Raw genomic sequence first — 20655 nt, forward strand, 5'->3', positions numbered from 1 at the left:
TTTCCGACTCATCTGGAAAGTGCTTTGTGAAACCTGCAGGCATGTGTATTTTCCCCATCTCTGAGTGTCTCAAAATCACTATTGGAAGTGAGGCAAACTTTCACACACCTGGCTCAGCATTAACTGAAGACTTTTGGCACTTCTCAAACCTAAATGGATGGGAATACAGGTTATCTGGGGATATTATTAAAATGACTCTGTGTGTCTGGGGTATGGCCTAAGATTCTGTAGCTCTAATTGGTGTCCAGGTGATGCCACTATTGATGCTGATTCTTGGGCCACACTTTGAGTAGCAAGGCCCTATGCAAGCACCTTGCAAGAAAATGCAGGGCTGTGAGATGGTAGGAGCAATGGAAGAGGAGATTAGATTAGAGATACACTGGACTCATCATTCAACCCCCCTAAACTTTGGATTCCTCATTTATAAGGTGGAATAATATTGCAAACCTTACCTCAAAGAGCTGCTATGAAAATAGCTAATGCTTTCAATAAAAAGCACTATAATGACATCACCATAGAAAATTCTGGTGCAGTGGAGTTTACTCTTTTCCTCCTAAAATGATATGATTGGTTCAAAGGACATTTATTGCTAACATGTTGCATGCAATGTGATAATGTGATGCTCTCATTTGAATCATCTTGCAATGTTTCATTGGACAGGTTTTTAAAAAGGTTATTAATCTAGTCTTACCTACTTTTGGTGCTCAGTTCTACTTACTTTGGGGCTCCCTTTACTCCCTTTCTCAACCCCCAAGTTGAAAAGCTGGTAAAGATCCCTTAGTGGATATAGGTTAGGGAAATAGAACTAATGCTTAACAGAACTGCTTTTTAATGCAACGCAACAGCTATAATTACCATTGGGAAGCAGAAATATTATGGAATGTTACAAAATCCATTTGATTTGCAAAAAGAACTAGTGTAATTCAGCCCGAGTGGCAATTAATAAGTTATTAGGGAAGACAGGAGATGGAACAATAAATAATTTTCATGCTTTTAAGTGTTTCAACCCTCATGATACATTTAATTCCTGACTTTGGGAAGTATTATAGAGTGATGTAGCTCATTACACCCAGTAAGAAGGACGTAGCCTAGCAGTTAACCAGGGGTGACACAGGGTGAAAACATCTATGTTTAAGGCCTTCTCAAACATGAGACAGAGACAATATTAATTGAGGGCCCTTAGCATTTTTCAGAAAGCATCTCTAGATGAATTCTGATAGACCCTTGCCAGTCATCATGTTTTCTGGAAACATCCCTGAAAGTAGGTAGAATTTAACTTCGGTGAAGTGATTACCCAGCTCTGTCTCTCTCTTCTAAGCAGAGAGATTTGAAAATTCCCTCAATAGGGAAAATGTCTTATTCTTAGATAAATCTTGGAAGATGCAAAAGGCAAAAATGTCCAGAGAAGCAGGAATATTGGTTCCCTGCAAAGAGCTATACAGAACAGCCCACTTCTCAAGAAGTTCCTATGCTTTCAAATTTCCCTATAATCAAAGGATTATAGATAAACAAAGAATTGTTGGTCTGTGGACAGTAGGGTTGCTGGAAGAAGTTTTTTAAAGAGTCATACTCAGCATGCTTTGGCTTAACATTTCTCTTGCTTTCGTGTTGCTGTCATTACCATTATTACTATTACTATTATTTTAGTCCCAGATGGAATAGAAACTTTCCTAAGAATTAGCAAATGGCCAGTTGTAATGCCATGCTTAACACTGCCTTACACCTACAAAGGCACATGCATAAACCCTGTCAGTTTAGTACCTACTTTCTATAAAAACAAAACTTACCAACAGATGTTTGTGAATTTCATTAAAAAAAAAAAAAAAAAAGATTTACCAAATGGAATAAAGAGCATTTGACATAAGATTTGGGGTTGAAAAATTTCTGTGTATAAGGCTAAATTCTATATTCCTATATCCTGACAGTGTCTAATTTGGGTCAGTATTCTACTTTGGGATATGTCTTCTTAACTTTCTCTCCTAATTAGGATATACTTTAAAAATTAAAAAAAGAACTTTAGGGGCACCTAGGTGGCTCAGTCAGTTGAGTGACTGTTGATTTCGGTTCAGGTCATGATCCCAGGGTCGTGGGATGGAGCCCCATGTCGGGCTCTGCACTGAGCGTGAAGCCTGCTTGGAATTCTTTCTTTCTCTCCCTCTGCCGTTCTTCCCAGCTCACTCTCTCTCTTTGTAAAATAAATTTTGAAAAAGAAAATTTTGAAAAGAAAAAGAACTTTAAAAAATCTTGGAAGTGATTCAATGTTGGCACAATACCAATTTCTTTAACAAGAACAAAGCTAATATAATAAAAGCCATCAGGTGTGGGTGTTTTATGAAAATGTTTAATTCAACTGTTTCTTTGGAATGTAGTAGTCATAGTTTGGAATCTAAGTTACAGTTCAGTTCTATGTGGTTTTTATGCTACTCAGTGTCTGAGAATACAAATGTCATTGAAAGTTAAGGCTTCGCTGTTCATTTTGAAACAACAATTTACAAGCGTCATATTGTCATAGAAAATAAAAATTTCTGTAAAAAAAATTTGCACAAAATTTTATGATGGTACAAAACATGAAGCAATCATATACCAGTAAAATGAAAACATTTTACTACAGAAAGTCTTATAGATTTCAATAAAGAAAAAATAGGTTATTTTACACCTTTAAAAATTACGAAACAATCTAAAACAATATAAACTGAACATTTTGTAACACTGCCTTTACAAATTAATAACTTTATAAACATATAATTTTTAAATATATTTATCAGTGCAAGATACTTTAAAATTTAAAGTTGCAGTATCATTTTTCCTTGACTAAGGACAACTCTAAGTCTGTTGCCTTAAAAAAAAAAAGCAAAAAAACAAAAACACATCTTGGTGCTTTCATCCTGGTATGATTGTAACAACTGAATGAATGCCTCTGGGGATAAAAATCTATTCTTTTTTCCTAGTGATCAATACTTTCCTGGAAACAAAAGGCATTCATAATCCAATTAAACCAAGATGAATGGACTGACCCATTCATGATGCAAATGTGACTCCCACAAATGCATCTGAAAGGGACCCAGGGCAATGTAGGAAGGACAATCTAAAAGTTCTATACACCATGGCCTGATACAAATACACGGGAAACAACCACAGCTTCTTTGGATTAATTCGCATGCTGCCTGATAAGATATTTACGGCTCTGTGCTGTTGTTCTAGGCTTCCTTCTTACCAGTCCCAAGGCAGGCTTTTTCTTTGTGAGCCATTGGAAGTTTCTAGGTGCATTCATTCAAATCTCTGTTTTTTCAGCGTTGCTGCTCAATGGATGTTTTTAAAGATTTGTTTTGACTTTACTTGTTTTCTTTCCCTGTATTATCTTAAAATACTTCCCCCCAGGCACCAGGATTTATAGTCACTTTCTTAAATTAACTGTTCTTTCTTCCATTTCCCTTGTCTGATTCAATAGCAAAACAAGAGGGTTCTCAAGGGTCATTTTGCATATTTGGATGTAAAAATCTCATATTTTTGGATACTTGGAGAATTGTATTCAGTCCTTCCTTTGGGTCTCACTTAAAAGCCAATTAGTATTCCTTCTCCCTCAGCTTCTCACTCTATTAAATGCAAACATTTCTATCTCAGATCATTTTGATTGGAGCAGACAGACAAATGGCTTAAGGAAAAAAGATACTGTCACTTTAACCAGTTAACAAGAAAACCAAAGTTAGACTTTGGAGGGCAAAGTTAGGAATTTCCCTTATTTATTTATTTTTAAACATAAAGTCTAGCAAAATTGCTTGCCATTACCAGCAGGTTAAAGCTGCAAGTTTCTTTTCTGGACAATGGCAAATGCTTAAATTCTAAGAGAGAAAAGAGAGAGAGAGAGAGACAGAGAGACAGAGAGACAAAGAGAGAGAAAGAGAGAGGAGAGAAAGAGTTTACATTTGAAAATACATTCCATATGAAAGACCAATAAGAGAGAATATTGCAGCTTTATACAAAAGGGTCAAGAGACATGAAATTGAACTACGGAAAAAGCAGAACAATTAAGCCACATTGCCAAATCTTCAGAGCCCTTGCCTTTCCAGGGGCTGACATCTCACACTAAAATATACTTTCTTCTTAGTCAGTGGGCCACCAGGGTTTGATTAAAGAGTAGGGCTTTCACCAGCGAGAAACAGAGCGGGTTGTTAATGTAACACAATGAGAACCAGTACAAACAAAAAGGCACTTGAGAGGACATAGACTAGCCAGTGCCAAGGATTTTTCATTGCGGTTGTCGGCAGCACACCCAGTTGCCAGCAGTGTTTGGTGATGGCACGGTTTCCTGTATGGAGTTCACAAGCACGAGGTTTAGTACAACACTGGAAAACATCAAGAAAATTTGACGGTATTGCTTTGTAAACAGAGCTGACACACTATACTGGTACTGAGGCTACAGCACTTTAACATAAAACATCCTAACCCTTCTTTGCCTATGCACGACGCGGGCAATTATACACAAGTACAGCTTCAGGAGTCCACTGAAGTGCAGTTATTCTAATAGATTCTGGGCACTGGGCTACAGGTAGCATGTCCATCAAAAGGGCCCCGCTGAATACACTTGGTGCCAGCATCTTGGATTTTGCACAGTTTCTGAAAAGAATCCATAAAAGGAAGAGGAGAGAGAATGGGGAGGGAGAGTCGAAATGAATCATTAAGTCATTCATACTTGGTCTCAACACCAGCATTGGATTATTCAAATGAAACCAACAGAAAAAAGCTGACTGTACATGATTCCGATTGCGAACACAGCTAACTTGTTCATGTCTGTCGGCCGTACTCATGGATGCTCCTGAGAAAAGCCTGGCTCAGCGTCATCAACGCACTTCCCAGCCTGTACAGTGAGAGAGATCAACAAACAGTTCCCCAGCACGTTCAAGTTACGTCCTTCCCCTTCAATTCTCTGACTCGTCTTTTCATCTGTCTGCCTTCATGCCTCCGAATAAGTACTCTGTGTATTCAGTTTGTCCTTTTTCAACTTCACGCCATCCACGAGTTCAAAGTTATAGTTCTCCAGGGCAGATAAGTTTCTTTCGGACATCCCATTGTGCCAACAGGCACAGTACAGCACGACCCCACACACGGCACCCAGGAGGACGCCCAGGGCACTCATGGCTATGATGGTGATGAGGATGGGATCCAAGGTCTTCAACACGTTGCCCGGCTTCCTGGAGATGTTCTCATTGCTTTCTCCTGTGCCTTCATAGCCTGGGGTGCTCCCTAGGGGAAAAGAACAATTGGCCCATGAGCAATGCCAACATACCAGATGAAAGTGGACAGAAGAATAGACAAAAAGGAGAGAAAAAAGCAAATCCCACACTCCAGGTTCGTCCGTCCTCTCTCAAGGGCCCGCAGGCAATCTCTGAAGTGGGGTTTGGCTCCCCCATGTGCGGGAAACACCAAGATTTAGAACTGAGGTATGGGAGGGGAGAGTTCTGGGGAGTCGGTGCTGTGACTCTGACAGATAGCTCAGCACATGGAAACAACTGATTCTGGACATACAGGGAGGGTTATGTTCTAATCGAATTCAGATTTTGCACAGCCCACCATCTGTACTAGATCACAATCTGTGTTTACAGTCCCTGGCCAAACATGTGGTCATCAAGCTCTGCAAAATGCTTAGTCACACATTTGGCTAGTAAGGGGATTTGACCATGACCTGTGTGTTTGCCTGATCTCCAAACCAGGCACAAGGAAATCTTCCAAGCTGCCCTTTCATGTGGCACCATTTCCTGCGAGTCTGGGCACAGTTTACACATGTGTTTGTTCCTCCACATGTGAAATCCTCAAGTCAAACAGATTCCCCCCAAGTCCACCGTGGGTTCACTCAAGAAGGAGAGAGCTTTCAGGACAAAGGGGATGCTTGCTGCTGACACTTCAAATGGGTTATGGCTCAGAGCTAGAGACCGTGTCTGTGTTGTGCTGAATAGAACACAGTTAATAATCAGCATCTTTGCAGCCTTGGTGGTTTCACTGGAGACAGTCACACTGCTCTGCAGTTCATTCACTGGGGAAATGTTTTCTTTAGAGTGGAACATGAAAAATTATTAACATGGGAGCTCTGAGCCTAATTATGTGGTACTAGAAATGAGACTAAAATGTTAATGCACAACATTCAGTGTTTACTTAATGGTGTTCTGATCAACAAAGATTCCAATCAAAGAAAACTAAAAATATGAGATGCAAGTCCCTAAACAGGGGAAAACAAGCCTTGGGGCATATTAATATTCTCTCCCTTGAAACATTGTTTTGAAACAACCTCTAATAAAGTTTACATCTCAGCGTGGTGGGCTGTGTAACTAAGCTGAATGAGCTGGGTGTTAATGTTACTAATGTCATAGTATAGTGCCATATTTATCTGTGTCTATCAAGTCCAAGTCTGACTATAGCCAGTCCACATTTCTACAGGCAACAGGTGCCTATGCTAATGTGTAGGACACAGAACTGCTGGCAGCAGCTGTGAGTGATTCCGGGGCAAGTGTCCATCAATCCACAACTGCTGGCTGGGAGGTACAGAAGCTTCTAGAAATAAAATGGCATTAGGCAAGGCCCAACTCTGATCAAATGTCTTGTATTTGATCACAAAGCAGTCAAGAAAAACATACATTTTCAGATTAATCCATGTAAGATCCGAGGCTACCACCCAATTAACCGTGCTACTTAAAGGCCAGTCACTGATCTGAGTTTTTCAGCCTCCTCGTGTACAAAATGGGGATAAATAAGCTTTAGAGAGCATAGAAGATACATATATAAAGTGTGTGGAACATACTAGATCCTCAATAAATCCTTGCCATCATCATCATCATCATCCTCATCCTCATCACTGTCTTCATTAGCACAAAGTTAGGGGTCCCATGAAGAGGAGGAGGGAAACAGATTTAACACAACAGCTTATCACAAAAATTGGGTTCCAGTCCTCAAAGATCATGTCTGGATATCAACCAGACAAGAATTTAGGTTGGCTTCAAATTACTGTATGAAAATTAGCACTGATCTCTGGGTAAGTCATGGTCTTTACTGGTTTCCTACTTCTACAGTTGTAAAGTGAGAGTGTTTCACACAGTTATGCTCTAGGGGCTCCTCCAGCTCAGACAGGGGAGGGCAGGGTGAGCACGCTCCCCCAGGGCTCAGCCACTCCCCCAAGCTGGACTTGCCTCGGTGGCTTCCCTAGACCTCCAGACAGCTTAGAAGAGAGCACTCGCTCTGTGACAATTCGCAGCTCCATGGGCAGAGACGTTTATTTTATTTGAACTGCTTTGATATACCAGGGCACTAACGTTCCAGATAGTTGCTTCATAAAATTTACCATGAAAGCCATAGTAAATTAAAAAAAAAAAAATTGGTCAGCAAGAAAAATTTACCTGTTTCATCAATTTTATTTTCTGGGTTCCTTTTATCCAGGTCTGCTGGTTCTGACAAGTTAAACAAAATTGAAAGAGATATTTGAACTGCCAACAAAATTTGATACACACAACCACATAAACCTTCACACACACACACACACACACACACACACCCCTTCCTCACACTAATGGTTCTGCTACATCTCTTTGAGAGTTTTTAGTGCAATCCCACCCTACCACATAACTATAGATCAATAGAGGGGCAATGTCAGATGACTAGGATATCTGTGTCACATCAAAATCCAGGTAGCACAGCTATCTGTGTTTTGAAGAGAAGAGTGGAGGGTGATGGTTTTGGCATCTGGAGTGTGGGGAGAAATCTGATGAAAATAGGAAACAGTAGTGGGGTTGTGCATATGGCTACCATCCTGTGCTTTTGTAGATAACTGCTTCCTAGCTCTTTGAGGCAAGAGACTGTGTCCTGTGTCTTAACAAACAAACAAACAAACAAACAAACAAACAAAAAAACCCTCTGGAAAAGAGTTCCAGTAGCTCATGTGGTTTTGAGTAGGAGGTGGGGAGTTTGAGTACTTTATTCACTGCTACATTCCCAACATTTACAACAGTGTCCAGAACATAAAAGGTGCCTCAATAAATATTTGTTGCATAAATGTGTGGATAAGTAATAAATAGTTGATAGTCTCATAGCATCCATAGCTAAATATTCAAGGATATATATTTGATGAATAATTATACAGTTATCTTAGACATCTTTTTTTTTTTAATTTTTTTTTTCCACGTTTATTTATTTTTGGGACAGAGAGAGACAGAGCATGAACGGGGGAGGGGCAGAGAGAGAGGGAGACACAGAATCCGAAACAGGCTCCAGGCTCTGAGCCATCAGCCCAGAGCCCGACGCGGGGCTCGAACTCACGGACCGTGAGATCGTGACCTGGCTGAAGTCGGACGCTTAACCGACTGCGCCACCCAGGCGCCCCCTTAGACATCTTTTTATTGTGACAGCAAGATAGAGTATTTTGGCAATGCATTAGTTGTGACTTTCTGAGTACATTGCTTCATAACAACTATAGCCATGTGGACCAGTCACATGAAAAGAAAAATGCTCACAGAATTGTCTCAATCCTTCTATATATTCACTGGAGCACTTGGATGCTGCTTTGCATACAATATGCAGTCCATTAAAACTTGCTGAATGGAATTAAATTTGATTTCTTTTCCTTAGTTTAGGGAGTTTACTCTTACATTCTAAAAATATAATTCTCATCTTGGAATAGGAAAGCCTGTGTAACTGCATGAAATGCGTATTTTTTTAAATGTTTATTTTTGAGAGAGAGAGGGAGACAAATAATCGGAACCAGGCTCCAGGCTCTGAGCTGGCAGCACAGAGCTCAACGCAGGGCTTGAACTCACAAACCGTGAGATCACGACCTGAGCTGAAGTTGGATGCTTAACCGACTGAGCCACCCAGGCACCCCTGAAATACATATTTTAACAACAGTGTAGACTTGGATGTGGCCAATCTGTAGAGTAATTGCAACTGAAATATTAAGTCTTATCATTTCTTGTGAAGACCTGCTAAGTAGTGTGGCATTAAATAGATTTCCTTACATAGTACAAAGAAGCAGATCTTTATTCACTGCTCTTTTTCCCCTAATTTCTTTAATTGACCATATCAAATTATTGCCACTTTAGGATTACATATATTCAATATATTGTATAATAAAAGCTTTGTAAATTGCTGAAATGACCAAAAACCCATTACAGCCAACAGGCCCCCTTTGTCTTAAATTTGCCCAATAGGCTTACTCCATTTTGTTATAATTAACATCCTATTATATGATATATAGCAAAAGTTTAAGTGTAGCAAATGGAGCTTAAGACTAATTACTGTGCTATTACATTGCCATTAGTGATTCTATTTATAATTACATATCAAGAACCAGGGAATATGAATTGGTTTTCTATGTCAACTTTCATCTATACATCCAGACCAATAAAAACCATAAACTCTAATACTAGGTAAAGTCTCAAAATTTCATTTATTCTCTTGAGTCATTGCCACTATTTTCAGAGTCAGAAACATCTACTTATTTGTAATAAAGCAAAGAATTATAGCTTCTATGATTCATTAAAAATGTAACCTTAATTAAGTTCACTGTGCTCAAAATTTTCAACGGCCTGCTGTTTTGTTTATAGACTCAAATATTTGGAATTATCCAGATGTCTGAGTTTTCCACTTTTCATCAAAATGTTTTGGCATGGTATATATAGCCTGTAAACTGTGAGTCTTTCTTCTGAGTTATGGTTTTGGGATTCCACATTATTTATGTGGTTTTGCAGGTACAATCAGACACTAAATGAACTGGGTTAGGAAAGGACGTAGCTAAAGATAAACTGACCCGATGTTATGCCCTGTTGCAACAAAATTTGCACTTCACAGGATGTGCCTATAGCCTGCATTGCAATTCTAGGTCTAAATGAACAAGACAAACACCATCACGTGAAAATAACTGTGCCCTGGAAAAGTGCGTCTGGTTTCGACAGCACTTCATACTTACTGGCGCAGTCCTCTTGTGAAATGTGGTTATTAATACTAATGTCATCCACTGCAATCCCGCCAAGGTTTCCTTTTCCGATTTCACCTTCAAAAATCACCTAACAAAATGAAATCATTTTCGCAGTATTGAAATGTTCGGTCCTGAATAGCAGTGTTTACAAATGCTTGTTCAGTTCAATCTATGGCACATAAATTAAATTCATGAGATTTCACGTAAGCGTGCGCTTCGATCATCAGTCTATGTTAACTGCCTGGTGATGGCATCAAACTTCTAACACTCTCTTTTTATAACTCAAAACGTTAAACTGGGGAAAGCACCAAATAAAAGGAATGTTCATTGTGGCAGCCAGAAATAGATTATAAAGTAGCATTCTCCTCTTTCTCAGCAAATTGGTTCTATTCCTATAATGTTGGAGACTGCGAAATATGCTACTGAGATTGCAGCGAAATCCCAGGTTCGGGAAATGCCCGAAATCATCTTTGGAATAATTCCCACATCTCTTCTCCATGATTTTCAACATTATCTCAGTGTCTCTGAAGGAGTTGCCCTCCCACCCGGGGAAGGGAAGGGGGCATACCTGATAAAGCTTCAGAGACTTGTGGAGCAGGACACGCCCTTCCTTCCAGTGGTCTCCCTGGTGTCCGATGGCCATCCAGACTAACTGGTCATACTCCTCTGGCTTCTGATAGTGCAGTTTGACCCTCAGCGTGCCCACGTGTGAACCGGACATGTGATACCAGAAGGTCATGCAGTGGGCGGAGTTCTGGGAATAAACCACGGGGCTCACCAGACGAGCCACTTTGCCCTTCTGGTTTTCGTCGGCTTGGGAATAGATGAAGTTGCCATCTCCTGCTGTGACAAAAACCCAGGTTAGGGAGAGTGGCTGAATGTATGAATCCTTTACCTCTTCTTTCCAGTTCCGTGACTCAAACCTTCTCTCCTAGGCTAAGCACCGAGAACCCAAATATGCAGTGGAAAGGGAGCGGTGTGCTGTTGTTGGGGAACCTCTTTGGCAACTGGGTCTGCACTCCAAGCCTCTGTGAGTGGGTGCTTAATTGGGAGAAAGCTGTGAAGCAGCATTAATTTGGATACTACATATTTGGAATGCACTGTCACGTGGATCTGGGCTGTGACTCCAGTTGGCCTTTGCATCGTTGCAAGCACACTGAAAGCAGAGGGCAGACCTATTTTCATGCAACTTTAAAATAGTTTCAGCAGCACTGATGTGAACACAGACATTAAATGGAACATATTTTGATGTTTTCTTATTTATCATTTGAGCTGGGTGAGGATACTTAGGTCACTATAGCTTCTTGATAATAATAAAGTTGCAGTTTTTCCAAATAATCTAGTCATCTTCTTTTTCCCACAAATTCAGATGATTTTTCCCTCATTTATTTTAATGGCTTATAAATTCCTTAAATACACCTGAAAGCTTGAATCTCAGCTCAAGTCCCACTCTTGTTTGATGTGGGCTTCTGGTTCAAGGAGAGGCAAGGTTGCATATTTGAGGCTTATTAGAACTTGCCATTTTGGCAGCGTAGACACTTGCCGGGCTGCAAGGACTTACTCTTGGCTTTGCTTTTAATTACCCCCAGTGGGAACATTTCCTCCTGCCACCACCTGGTCTATGCACACAACTCATGTTTCATTGTTTGCTCTGCAAATAGAAATACCTACTCTAACGCTTCACCTGATGTAAGTGCGAATCTGACGCTTGGGCCTCAGTGGGCAGCAGGATGTTTTGTTTGCTGCCCAAGGGGTTTGTGTGTTTGTGAGATACTTTTTCACTGTGCACATGTGGGCATGTCCTTGTATCTGCTCGCCTGCATCAACGGTGTCCAGGTGGAAGTGGATGTGTCAGTGGGCAACTTGCTTCCATCACCTGGCTGCTTAGATGAGATTGCACTAAAACACCCTTAATGAAAACAACGGGTGAAATACAAAGAGGGTGGAAATTCCAGCAGCATGTTTGATACTGTTTTTGTGGCGTGCTCCCATGACCAAGGGGACTCAGTCACTCTTGGGGTTTGTTTTCTCCCACTACTTTACCCTATCTGTGTGACACTGCCATTTCCCTGAGGTGAGTAGGGTATCAGTCTACCAGCAGGGACAGGTAGAAAACACACCCATCGTGCCTCTGTGCCCAACATGCCCATCTTAGGGAAAAATACTGAAGTTAAAGATGCTGCACAGAGGAAGCACACTAATGGAGTCCAAGAGGTTTATTTTGGCTAGTCAGTGAAGAGGTGGAAGAAAGAAGGAGAAAACTGGACTTGGATAGAGGAAAGATGGCTGCCTGAGAAATCTGTCATGACCTCTGCCCTGATGCACTGTGGTCTTCTAAAAACATGCTCCTGTCACTCCTCTGCTCAAAGCTTGTCAGTGGCTCCTCACTACCGTTAGCCTCTTCACTTCTTTTCATGACACCCGAGGCCACACACCCCCCCTGCCACATATCTAACTGCTTCACAGAGGAACTTGCCCAACCACACCACCTGCCATCCCTCTTCCACGTCTGCACACACCATCCTAGCTCAGACAGTCTCCGGGACAGAACTGCTTTCTCTGATCCCCTGTGTTACCTTTCTTGTCGCTGCTCATCCCCACCTTGGGGCACCCTCACGCCTGCACAGTAATCATTTCTCACCTGCAACCAGACTGTGAGCTCCTCAAGGCAGGGCTACCCTCCTTTATTCCCGAATCTCCAGTGTCCAGTTCAGCATCTAATCTAAAGTAATAGAGCTCCTCAAACAACCCTTGCTCAACGAACCAGGGAAGATGACGGGCTTCAGGAATCCTCCTTAAGGAGGTACATAGCTTCCCTCTTAGAAGTCAACTGCAGAAAACCACGTGGGTTTCTTTGAAAAAATTCAAAATTGAACAGCAGGATATTTTACCTAGATATTGCTAATTTAAAGAAATCTCCAGGTCTGATTTGCAAAGTGCGGAATACTGTGTAATGTCGGTCCGTGTGCATGTGTGCTGGGTGTAGGCTCTTTTCATCTAGGATTTTTATGTTAACAAGTTCCTGTCTTTCAGATATCGGGCTCACCCCTCTCTCTCAGCAAATGATTGCCTTCCTAGTGCTACAGGAGGCTTTTTCTCTTCAGGGCAGACCTGGTAAATCTGGGTGTCTGGGAGAACAAAAGAGACAAATCCTTCTGAAGGAATCACACTTCTCAGCTGTTAATCTAAGACAAGCCCTCCTTTTCTGATACTCCAACACATAAAGCATTGATATTTTTCCCTTTCAGGGGTTTTATCACAGTTCTGGGTCAGGAACTCTGTCTTCATTTTCTCAATTAGCACTTTACTTCTGCAAGCCTTTTAGCTTTTGTCTCTGGCTAACATAGCTTTTAACCTCCTTTGAATGTCAGATCCTACTGAGCCATTTTGCTTCACTTTGCATCAATTTTTCCACCATTACTGCCTTCATTTCAGCTAATTGCATTTGGTTAATTTGATGCCATTTATATGTACAGTGCCATTTACAGTCAAAGTATTTTAAGTTTTCTAAAACTGCTTGTCTTAAGATTCAATTGAAAGTGTCTCAGAATTGAAGGAGTCCAATTTTATCCAATTTCCTTGTCATTCTCATTAGGAAAAGAGGTAGCTGTGGTGGAAGGCGGCCAATTCAACCTACTTAATGGTTATATTCACTGGGGAAAGAAAAGTGAACAATAAAATGGGAGAGGCATGAAGTGCCCTCTGCCCATCCATTGGCCCACTGACCCACTGGCCCAAAGCCCTAGCATGGGGCAATTTTGCTTAATGAGATTTCTCAGCCTCAGAAAATGCCCCTCAAAGGTATCATTTGAGAAGCCACCTCTTCAGTGAACAGTCCTGTAAGTCTCCCTGAGTAGGGTAGAAGTCGGTGGGTTGTATCTGTTGTGTATGGGAGTGTGTGTATATGTGGTCTTTGTAGGACGCCGCTGGATCTTTACACTGGGTGACAAGATGACTAAGAGGAAAACAGAATGGCGGTGGATAAAAAGTTCTTGGAGTGGCTGTCAGCCCCCTGTAACCCCCAGCCCATCCCTCTGCCCCTCATTAATCTTAGCAGGAAAGCAAGACAGGAGGTGGTGTGGGGTGAGGTTTCCACCTGCTCAGAAAAAATGGGCTAGATTTACAACCTTCCTCTAAAGAATAAGAATCCCACCCCACCTTCTTCCACTTCCATGTCAAGGGTCAAGAGAGAGCAAGCAATAGTCTCACTTATTGTTTCTTTAGCTGCAAAATAAATGAGATGACATATGTCTGGACTTGCTTCAAAATAATCCAGAGTCAGGGGTGATAGGGATAAAATAAGAGTCCTGTGATTTAGTGCCTGTTGAAGTTGGGTTATATACATATAGGGTTCATTTCACTAAGCCTTTTCTATTTGAGTATACTTGAAATTGCCATAAACAGCTCAGGAAAAGTATGAAACAGGTAATTATTCACACATCTTTACCCAGTTTGCTATTTACCAGAGAGGCAGTCAGTTGCCAAACTTAATCAGCTTTCTCTACTACTTGGCGGACAAGCATCCCTTCTAGGAAAGGAGAGCTTGGTAATTCCAGGAAAGGAAGACATGAGTGAACGCATGGTAGTCTTTTCAAACACCGCTGGTCCCACAGGCCACAGAAACCCTCCATAGCCACACCTTAGCTAATTCAAAGAAATGAGGCTGAAGTGAACTCTCCGTTACCTGTGTGATCCTGAATTGGTCCGGTTTTGCTGGTCAACACGCTCCACTTGAGCTGCACGTGATTGTCATGTTCCCAGTGACAGAATGTCTTGTGAGAGCCCCAGCCAAATTCGCAGTTAAAACCGTATGTTGGAAACTCTTCAGTGGGTGGAAAGGAAAAATAGAGAAAAGCAGAGAAAGACAAATTTAATCATTTAGGTCAGAAAGGCCTTTAATTTGCTCACAGAAGGCACAATTTATATAACTTAACGTATGTTTGAAAATTCTGGGAAAGCCACAAAATCCAGGATTACCAGGAAACTCAAAAGACGCATGGAGATGTCAAAATGTTTGCAAAATCACGTTTAGGATTTTTTTTTTTTTTTTAATCTAGCTTTAAAAAGATTATGGACTGCCTGCCAAATTGGTTTTACATAAAATTTCCAGAAAGGTTACTTTCCAAGGCATATATATTACATCTGTAGCATTCTCCCTTGGTCCACAATATTTAATATGAAAGATACTCTATTCTTGAGTATTATATAAATTGATATCCACCAATGAAAAGAATCTTAAGTACAGATTGACCTGTGAACCTTAAAAGTCTAGAAATGTGACTGGGCTGGATGTCTCATTCTGGAGGCTATCTGTATTCTCACCATTCTGGCTAATGCCTCAGGTCTTTAGGTCAGATCTCTGAAGCATTTCTTAAGATTATTTTTTCTTCTGTGCTTTGCATCAGGTCAATCAATTTTAAATGTAAGTTTCTGCTTTTTTAGTGAATTTTAAAATGTGTATGTAAATTGTTCACCCCACTTAAAACCCAGGCAAGTTCACATAAAGCCAAAGCATTTTTAAATAGCTGCGCATTAAAAAAAATTTTTTTTTCATGTTCAGAGTGTTTCCTTTGGAATCTAAAAAGAAAGTATGAATGGATTCTCAGAGGGATTATTTATTTTGTGTGTTCTACAAGGTGCTATTTGACTGTGGTGTTTTTTTTAACCCCCACAGCTTTACTTTTTTTACTCAACTCCTTTTTTTCTTACAAGTAGCTTCTCTTTTTAAGTATGGAAAAAATGAAATCATAATGGCTTGGATTTTGTTTTTGGTAAACTGAAGCGAATAATAAAAATAATCCTAAAGATAAAATTCTCCTGCTTCTGCCAGTCCCACTCCTCCCCCCATTACATAAAATTAAACACACAAAGCGCGGCTGTTTTCTCTAATGAAGGAAGGTCACCGCTTCTTGAGTTTAGGTAGTCCACAAGATGGCAGCATTGAAACGGAGAGAAAGGTGCCAGGGCGTCTCGCCAATTGGATCTTGAACATTCCTCAAACAATTCCTATGTACAATAAGGGAGGTATAGTATCGTATGTTGTATTAGGGTCAGGCTCAGATCCTAGCTTGCTTTGATCTTTAACTTTGTCCGTGTTTAACACGACGTAGCCTGCTTTCTTCTCGGAGCCTGGGCTCCATTGCCCCTCCCCCACTTTAACAATGGCGGGAGGGATTTTAATGGGAAGATTTAGTGAAGATAAGGATGATTTACTTTGCATTTTTAGTTTCCAAGGAACCCTTTTCAAATGCTAATGTAGAATTTTGGAAGGAATGCACCATATGCATTGTCAAAAGGAAACTGGATGGATTCTCCCATCCAGGGACAAGGAGACCTCCTGAGGGGTGAGGGGTGGAAGGGTGCCTAGGGCCAGTTTGGGAAAGTAACTCTAGTGTGAGCCACGTGATGCATACAACGTGTGGACTTTGTGTTAGTGCAAAAGGGCTGTATTTCACAGCTATGGTGTCACTGGAGTGATATATTTCATGTCTAGTCTATCCTAACCATGAAATAGGGCTTCTTAAAGCATGAGAAACCCTCTCCAAAATTTACCACACTTTTGAGCCGCAAGATTGAATTATGCAGATGAACTACAGTCCATTGAACAGTGACTGAATGGTTGAGCAACCTTGGATGTCAACACCCACAAACCTGGAATGTACTGCCGCATAATCTCATGTTAGAAAATGTTAATATTGGAAAATGTTAATATGTGTGTGGTTTTGGGTTTCCTCCTTAAATGTAGTTTAGAAGACATGCACATGTAGGAAGGCAGCAAGCCATTACAGCACACACATTTCTGGTTGTATTTCTGGTTAATACATCAAATTATTGTATAGTATAGAAAACCACACCATGCATTATTTTGGCTCTTAATTTTCTGGTGATAACAATAAAATATATGAACTTGGATGTTTTGGTAATGACCAGGACATAGGACAGCCTTGCTTGAAAGGAGGACTCAAGCATTTCTGCAGCTGTACTGCTCAGTGGTCTGTGTTTATCTTCTCATGTTTTTTCCAGTCCTAGGAATTTAACAAGGCAATCTGCTCTAACGTTATGTATTTTACTACTCTTTCATCTTCTTGTCTCTTGTCCCAATCATATAATCTCTGGCAATCTTGCTAATTTAAAGGAAATACTTTTTTTTTTTTTTTTTTTTTTTTTAAATCAATGCATATGGTGGCGAGGGGTGTGGTGAGAGAAAATGTTGAAAATTCAAGCCTGGCCAGAAAGTCTATTAAACACATAAAATATACACAAACATTTATAGGGAAGGGAAAGAAAAAAGAGATTGAGGGAGGAAAAAAGAAGGACAGAAGCAGAAAAGAGGAAAGAGAAAGAGAAAAAAGCAAATTGATGAATGAAGTTAAGTATATAGGACTATTGACCTTTCCGTCTTCAAAATATTATCCAGGCCCTGTGGCTGCATGATTCTCATTAAATTCATTGGGAATAATCTGGCTAAATCCCTTCTTGACTCTTAAAAATAGCAGGAAACAATATTCTGAACTTAAAACAAATTTACAGCCGCTGTGAGCACGCACCAGCTGCAATTGTTGAACTATCTTGCCCACAGTCGAATCATTAGCACCATATATGCACAAGGATTTAATTTTAGAATCTGCTTTTCAAAACTTCTTTTGAGGATGTTAACTAGCTTACTCACAGACTGGTCTTTCAGTCCAAATAAGTGGAGGTGCTCAGGCCCATGTAATCAGAGGTTAGGAATATACTCTGAGCTGCTATAGGAGTGTTTGAAGATCCTCAGAGGGTGAGATGTTTCAGCAGGAGGAGTTAGATTTAAAATGCAGGGTTTCTCATGATTTCCTGGCAAAGCATTAATAGGCTTTTATGCATCTGATTACAACCCAGGCAGTATATGAATATTATACATCCACTGAATTTATTATATTGATAAGAATCCACAAAAATGAAATTTTAAGACTCTGCTTGAGTATCTAATGGTTTCAGCAAAATGAGATTAGATGAAAGTTCAGGGGTTCAGTTTGCTGCTTATAAAGATGTCCAAAGAATCTGAAAACTGCAGAACAGTGTAGATCAAATTATCAGATAGGTGGGTCCCACCACTGGGTGAACACCTCAAAATCAGACTTGGCCTCTGACTTTATGTACACTCTGGGCCTACTGAGCTGTTCTGAGCATTGGTTTAGCCAGAAGCCTACAATGAACAGAACTCCTCAAAGAAGGTCAGACTGTCCATTATCCACAAAGACTGGGAGACAGATTCAGGACTCAAGCAATGGAAAAACAGGAAACCAAGGTCATTTGTGGAACTCAAAACCAGAGCAGACCGCCTTTATCAGTAAGCTCTGGTTTGACATAAACTGGTTTAGATTGTGGTCGCTATGGGTATTACTGGTTCTCGATCTGTACATCTGTGCTCTGACCACAGTACACCCTCTGAGATGGCTGGCCCTTGAACTCATGCACAAACCGAATGCATTCACAAAGTCATGCCTAACCTTCCACCTCCAGGGAGAATTATCCCATTTTGGAATCTGGTGTATACCTTTCCATTTTCTCTAGAACTGTTGCTCACTTTTAGTTTTTAAATGATCCCTAGCTCTTTTGATAGGCAAGAGGAGAGAGGAGTTGAAACAAGTTCATTGGCAACTTCAGAGTGGCTTTATTTTTTAATTTTTAAAAATATTTATTAAAAAAAATTTAATGTTTATTATTTTTGAGAGACAGAGAGAGAGAGAGCACACAAGCAGAGGAGGGGCAGAGAGAGGAGGAGACACAGAATCCAAAGCAGGCTCCAGGCTCTGAACTGTCAGCACAGAGCCTGCCGCAGGGCTCAAACCCACGAACTCTGAGATCATGACCTAGCCAAAGTCAGAGGCTTAACCGACTGAGCCACCCGGACGCCCCTTAGAGTGGTTTTAATTAACTCTCTGGCAAGAGAAAAAACTAACAGAGCAGTTAATATGTTTGTTACATCATTAGAACTTCATGTTTTCACCTCAGCCCTCTTCCCTATGACAGAAGGTCACAGAAAGCCAGCCGGCAGTTACTCCACAGAAAACCACCCAAGAGGGCCAAGGGCCCCCAGAAAAGTCAGGAAACAAGCGAGAGGCCGGGCTTCACTCATGACCAACTGCAGCCATCCAGCGTGGTTGCACAACCCCTGGAGGCCATACTTTACAACTGGTAAAGATGTAATTTGGACTATAGTTTTTTCTGAATTTAGGTGAACAGATACTCTTCTGTTTCACCTTTCCATAGTTGGGGGTGTCTGAGCCATGGGGTAGCAAGAACTCTGTCAACCTGAGCACACCACAGGGAAACTTGGGGTTAAGTTCAAGTGAAGAGAAGTTTGTTTTGCAGTTTAATCAGGTCAACGGTGACAGTGTCCTTTAAGGAAGCATACTAATTAGAGCAGTCCTTTCTACTTTCTGCCTAGCTGGGTAGTGTCATACTGTTGAGGAAACATTGATATACACCACACGCCCCATTAATAAATGACTGTGGAGGCCAAGGCTGAGTGAGCTTCAATAAAGGAAATGGAGAAGCTGGAAAACTGACCTGGTCACCTTACTCTAATGATTAACTTTAAAGTATTTAAAACCTCTGATTGCTTATACTGACTATTTCCCTTCGTGTGTGTCTGGGGGGAAGAATTTTACAGAATACTAACAAAATACAAAAGAGAGAAGGGGGGAGGCTGCCATTTCACTGCCGCTGGCCGCTGATAAACAGCAAGCCAAGGGTTTGAAAAGTCATTACGCTTTTCTATGAATAAAAGGATGCGGAGGCGCTCCCGAGGGCGCCGCTCTCCCCCCGCACAATCAGAGCCCTGGTTTCCTGCACCCCACTTCGTGGCACGCCCACTGGAAACGCTGTTGTCAAACTGCCAACTTCGTGGCAGGCAAAACTGACAAACTTTGCCTGTCTCGGTTTTGCAGAATTGTGATGAAAATAAATAGTCAGGCTGCTGCCTGTGAGATTTCCTTCTCCTGTAGTTTGCAAACACAGTCCATGTCCTAGATGTGCTGCGTTAAACAAAGTATGTTACTCAGTTCCTTCAGTCGGGAGCTGGGATTGTCACCATTTGGCAATTACTGATGGAGAAGGAAACCTCACTCCCGGCTGCATATACATGTGGATGAAAGGAAAGCAATATTTATGGCTCATGCTTAGAGACCAGATGCTGCATGGCGTCCCTCTTCTAGGACTTTGGGGGAAACCGAAACCAAGAAGCTGCGCAGGGCACTATTTCAGGGCATGGAGGGGGGCGGCCATGCACTATTTGGGGGGGAGGGGGAGAAGCACACGTGGAATCTACGCCATTTTGTTTTGTTGGATACCTGATTGTATTGTGCTGTCTATTATGGTTGGTTTTTCTGTGGTCAGCACGGTGGTCCCACCTGAAAAACAAAAATAGTGACAGACGAAAATGAGAAAAAAGTAAGCATTGGGGATAATAAGCATTAAAGAAATGCTGCATGTGTGCATACATCTGTTAGAGGCGAACATTTTCCACAGAAAATCCTTCCTTTAATTCCGCCTGTAGTAATTTGTTTTACTTAGATTTTGTCCACCACGATATCAAGTTCAAATAAACCACTATTTTTTACTCAACACATTTGCTCATAAAGCATCCAGGCGGTATGGACAGTTTGAGACTTTGTTCCAAGGGCATTCCCTGGTTCCCAGGCTAAGCGTGCTACACCATTGTG

At 41.1% G+C, this 20655-nt stretch overlaps 1 protein-coding gene across 4 annotated transcripts in view; it reads right to left on the reverse strand.

The window, feature by feature from the left end:
• Window positions 1–2319: 2319 nt before the first annotated feature.
• NRP1 (neuropilin 1) overlaps window positions 2320–20655 on the reverse strand; it is a 138089-nt gene continuing 119753 nt past the window's right edge. For 2 of the 4 annotated variants that reach the window (XM_030321698.1, XM_030321696.1), the window contains exons 12-17: window positions 20284–20343; window positions 14637–14774; window positions 10521–10792; window positions 9944–10040; window positions 7383–7433; window positions 2320–5241 (exon numbers count right to left, since the gene is read on the reverse strand). In XM_030321698.1, the coding sequence (XP_030177558.1) occupies window positions 4952–5241; window positions 7383–7433; window positions 9944–10040; window positions 10521–10792; window positions 14637–14774; window positions 20284–20343 (908 nt within the window). In that variant the 3' untranslated portion in view covers window positions 2320–4951. Of the gene's footprint in view, window positions 5242–7382; window positions 7434–9943; window positions 10041–10520; window positions 10796–14636; window positions 14775–20283; window positions 20344–20655 lie in introns of all 4 variants that reach the window. The other 2 variants (XM_030321697.1, XM_030321695.1) reach the window with 1 other exon arrangement.

This window comes from Lynx canadensis, chromosome B4 (assembly GCF_007474595.2).
Source record: "Lynx canadensis isolate LIC74 chromosome B4, mLynCan4.pri.v2, whole genome shotgun sequence".
Classification (NCBI taxonomy): domain Eukaryota; kingdom Metazoa; phylum Chordata; class Mammalia; order Carnivora; family Felidae; genus Lynx; species Lynx canadensis.